Genomic DNA, 5,000 nt, shown 5'->3' on the forward strand with positions numbered 1-5,000 from the left:
CTGCAGTTCATATAATTATGATCCATTTCATATATCATTTCATTGTTGATTCATTTCTCACAGGAACATTAGAACCCACAAATGACCAGCTCCCAACGTCAGTGGCTTCATAGCTCCGTTGGTTAGAGCGTCGCACCGGTATCGCAAGGTCATGGGTTCAAACCCCGTTGAAATCTTGAATTTTTCAGGCTTCTTTATGCAATTGCAAAAATTGCGTTCATAACTGCGAGGATTGTAGCTTCACTTAACCGATAATGTTATTATGATAAGTGGCACTGGATTTGCATATTCTTTTTGAAGTCATTGTTCCTCTGTTTTTAAGCGTTAGGAAGTGATAGGAACCTTTTGTTTATCACAACAATGGTATTAGTACACAGCTTGGGAAAAGCTGTGTTTTTATGGCTTAATCTAAGAAACCATGAGCAACTAAGACCATAAAAAAATGTAACAATTCTGTTGTTCTTTCAAGAATAATGTCATTTTGCACAGTGCTAATCTTTTCTCAAGCCATCTTTACTAAGTGTTTCTAGTTTCAGTGGTTGTCTTTTCTTTTTAGTTGGACAATATTTCATCCTCGTCTCAGTTGTCATCAACTTCAACACCCGGAGACAATGCTCATGCTGTTGGTTTCTGGAGTGCAGTTCTTATACCTGTAAGTGGTGTTTGGCTACTCAGGGAACTCTCACATAAAAATGAGGGGAATGTCAATGACCAGGGTCTGTATATAGGCCAAATTTGGCATATTTTAAAACCAAATATATTCCACCGAGGGTACCTATCTCTAAAAGTAAAATTTTAAGGAAATGTATCCTGGCTCTTGGCTGAATTACAAGCTTCTGTTTGAGAAAAAGAGCCTGCGCCCCTTCTCTCTGAGAGGAAAGAAGATCAGACACTTGAGAGAGTGGCAGAAATCGAGCTTACCCCAACCCCCCCCCCACGCCAAAAGAAAGCTGTTAATTTTTCTTCCATCCCACGCATCAGATAGTAATTTTTTGTCTTTTTCTCTTATAGGGTGTCATAGAGTATTCTTTGTGTTTGTTCTTTGCTAAGCTGGTCAGTTACACATTCCTCTTCTGGTTGCCATTCTATATTGCACACACTAGTAAGTCTTCCATAAGGCATGTGTGTGTGTTTGTGTTAGAAGAAATTGCTGGTCTACTGTGGTATAGTTCATGACTTATTGTAATGTTTCATATTTTAGGTATTGGTGGTGAAGTTTATGGCCCAACTACGGCAGCAGATCTGTCCACGCTGTTTGATGTTGGAGGAATCATAGGTACAAAAGTTTTATCAGTGTAGAAGCAATGTTAATGTTTTAGACCAACAAATTATCAGGGCTGGACTGAATTCCAAGCCCATGCTTTTGGTTTCAACCAAGGCATGAAGGAAAGGAAAAAGAATTGAAGCAAATTGCAAGGGCTTGTGATCTCATTGACCAGTTTGTTTTATTTTGAACACTACTTTTTTAAGTGTTACGCTTTTTGGGCAATGTCTCATTATAATAATTATTATTTGGATCCCTTGCAGATCTGGCCCCAGGGTCCAAAAATCAACTCTCCCTTGCACCTAACCCAAAGCTCATCTTGCCAATGAGTTTGAATGCAGTGCATATTCCAATCCAAAGTACTGCCTTTAGCTTGTGAATGTTAAGCACTACCATGAAATAGCTTAAAAATAAGGACAAATCAGTCGCAGCCTTACGCGGTGTTGATGACATTAGGGAGCTTAAGAAAAGATGGCAGCAACGGTAACAACAACGCCACAAAACAATGATATCATTGGTTAAAAGAACATACATGTAAATGATCGTGCACGTGCACATGCAGCACGGATTTTACCGCATGTTTTTGCGGTGTTCTTTAATAAATAACGAAGTGAAATCAAATTCATTAGGGATCTTAAGCACGAAGTGACAAGTATGGGGAATGAAGATTGCTATCAGTTAAGGGATGTTTTGATATAACACCAAATTCTTATGACTAGCAAACAAAGAAATCTATGGTACTAGTTAGGAGAATGAACTTTTAGATCACAGGAGTGAAAGGGTTAAATAGCATCTGGCCTTGGTTGTTCAAAGGGTGGACAACGCTATCCAGTGGATAAATCACTATCCAGCGGATAAACAGTAGCAAAACCAATTGACTTAACCAGTGGATAGTGATCTATCCACCCTTCAAACAACTGGGCCCTGGTGTGTTGCAGGTGGTATCCTTGCCGGATATATTTCTGACAAAACGGACTGTAGTGGAATCACTGTTGTTGTCATGTTGGTGTTTGCAGGGCCAATGGTAAGTCCGCAGATGTTTTGTTCTTAGGATGGTGGGGGGCAGGGGGGACCGGGGGTTTAAATTACTATAATTTTGAATGTAGCTTTAAAAGTTACAATGCAGTTCGAAAGTGGTCATTTTTTTCATGTTTGGTTGGTTTTGTATGGATTTGTCGGATTCTATTTCCATTTGGCAGACATTTGTATGAAATTTGAGCTGCATTCTGGTGACTGTGTGTACAGCAATCTTCCAAAAGTACAAAATGTAGGACCTGTCATGTTTCAACGATCTTTCTGAGAATACGGGTCAACTCGCCTACCGCGTTAAGAAGTTAAGGTTATTTTAGATTTTTAAGAAAAACCATCAGGAAAAAGCTAAAAGTTGGAGGAAATGCCTCTCCCCCATTCCAAACAAACTATTGGTGGAAAGGTCATGCGACTTCGAATTTCATAAATTACGTCTTTTACTGGCGATTACAGCTGTAGGTGTTAGTACCCATTTAATGTCAAAATGGCCGGTTGATCTGCAGTCAGATTTATTGGCTTTTGCAGAATAGACCCTTCTTCAAAATGGCGGCCGAAAATTCAAATAAGTTAAAATAAAAACTGATACCAAAAATAGAAAGAGCACCTTTACTTTAGTAATCCTGCAAAGTTGTAGCATATCAGGTGTGATATCAGCTGAGAAAATGTAAGTTGGAAAATGAAAAATGTACATACATTAGTATGATTGGGGGTATGGCGTATACCCCCGGTCATACAAACGTTTGCAAATTTTTCTTATTTCAAGTTACATTTTCTCAACTTCTATTTCTGGTATCAGTTTTTCATTCGTTTTAGTTCAACTCATTCAAATCCGTTGCTGCCATATTGGAGAAGGGTCTATTGACTGACCTCCATAAAACTGCGATTCGGCGTTCTTTTCTTTAAACAGGGCATGGAAATGTAAAGAAAAGAATGCTTGATCGCAGGTTATGAAAATTGGCACCCGAAAAATGTGGGTGAATATTTATATTAATATCTGTGGCTGTTTCTTTCTTCAAGCGGTTTTGTTTTGCCTCCCCAATCGTCATCTATTATGATTTTCAAAGTGACTCATTTGATTGTAATTTAGCTCTTACAGGGATGCTTGTGTAATAAAACTATGCCCATTGTATCTTGCAGCTTTTTATATACAGATTCTTTGCCAATGCGAATCTCAAAATAAATATTAGTAAGTAATTAATGACATACTGTGCTGTAAAAGAGAAGTGTTTAGTTACAGTGACTTGGGCACACTCAGGAAAGAGTCCGAGTTCTTATTTGCTGAAGGTTGGGTTGGGTTGGGTTGGGTTGGATCGAGCGTGAAATGGAGGCTAATGGGCGGAAATCTTTTCACGTGCAAATTATTTCCCCCCATTAGCCTCCATTTCATGTTAGATCTAGTCTTACCGTGAGAATACGAAACTGGCTTATTGTTTCAAGCCCAAGCTAAACGTGGCAGCAATGTTGGCCGACACGTATTGTTCAATGAAAGACGTGTATGTTTGAAGTCCGGGGTATAGACGAAAGACAGAATGGATCCTCCCACCTAACTGGACAATTGACCTGCTGCCAAGGCTGATTGGCTTCATAGCTCAGTTGGTTGAGCACAGATATTGCAGCTTCGCAGAGGTCATTGGTTCAAATCCCGTCGAAGCCGCCTGATTTTTTTTGGTGTCTGTAAAGCCACAATTGCTTAAAAGTGCTGCAACGTTTTTTTCCTCAGATTTTGAAAGTGTTATTACTTAAGCACGCTCTGCCTTCGTTCGAATTCATTCAAACACGACTGATTAATTATCCAAGATGGTAATCAATAAACAGCAACACAGAGACGGAAGCCCGAAAAGATATTTTTAGCGCGAGAAAAAGGGACTCGGGATTAAAAAAAGAACGACAGTTAATATTTTATGACATATTACGGGCACATTGCCACAAGGGGCTTTTTTAATTACACACATTATCTCAGAGCTCGGTTGCGTTCACGGGTGATTGATAAATCATTTGCATGTGCCTAAGGCACCACGCCTTTTGATAGTGCGTCTTTGTGTTTGACACTTGACTGACAAAATTTTGGACCGCGGAAGGTTGGATCAAGGGAAAAGTGACGTCATTTACACACGAGCTTAAAGTTTCAGCGTGTAAACGCAGCTTATTATATTTGCAAAACACGAGTTTAAAAGTCTGAAAGCCTGCGTCATATTAACGCAGCCGTGTACACACGCATTACATTCTTAAACTATATATTCTTTAACGCCATTTTCTCCTCGATCCAGCTCTATCAAGATTTTAAAGTTAGTAATGGCGGATCATAAATATGAAGATTCCAGTTAAAATAAACAGGTGCCTTTTTACTACCATTTGCGTCCATCCTTGAAGCGTGACGAATTTTGCACGAAGTTTTACTTTTCAAACGTTAACGGTTTGTCCGGTTATGTGTCACTTTTGACCAATGAAACGTTGGCAGTTATTTCATGAAAGTGACAACGTTTTATGCGGCATACCAGCATATTTTGTTCACGTGCTCTTGAAGTTTTCAGGTTTTCCGGGAGAGCGAAGATATTAAGCAAAATTCGTCGCGCTTCGAGGATAGACGCAAATGGTAGTAAATCAGAGCTTAAAACTTTGGATCACTTCTATCTTCTGTCCATAAATTTAGTGGTAGAACTGTGTGCAGCGCAATAGGACGTGTTCAACCAACCTCTAGGGACACCAA

At 39.4% G+C, this 5,000-nt stretch overlaps 1 protein-coding gene across 3 annotated transcripts in view; it reads left to right on the plus strand.

Moving 5' to 3' along the window:
* The window catches only part of LOC137982096 (glucose-6-phosphate exchanger SLC37A2-like), a 34,787-nt gene that overhangs the window by 23,087 nt on the left and 6,700 nt on the right, over nucleotides 1–5,000 (plus strand). For all 3 annotated transcript variants that reach the window (XM_068829143.1, XM_068829142.1, XM_068829144.1), the window contains 5 exons: nucleotides 557–652; nucleotides 1,012–1,102; nucleotides 1,202–1,276; nucleotides 2,203–2,288; nucleotides 3,431–3,479. In XM_068829143.1, the coding sequence (XP_068685244.1) occupies nucleotides 557–652; nucleotides 1,012–1,102; nucleotides 1,202–1,276; nucleotides 2,203–2,288; nucleotides 3,431–3,479 (397 nt within the window). The remainder of the gene's footprint in view (nucleotides 1–556; nucleotides 653–1,011; nucleotides 1,103–1,201; nucleotides 1,277–2,202; nucleotides 2,289–3,430; nucleotides 3,480–5,000) is intronic.

The sequence above is a fragment of the Montipora foliosa genome, chromosome 13 (genome assembly GCF_036669935.1).
Source record: "Montipora foliosa isolate CH-2021 chromosome 13, ASM3666993v2, whole genome shotgun sequence".
NCBI lineage: Eukaryota > Metazoa > Cnidaria > Anthozoa > Scleractinia > Acroporidae > Montipora > Montipora foliosa.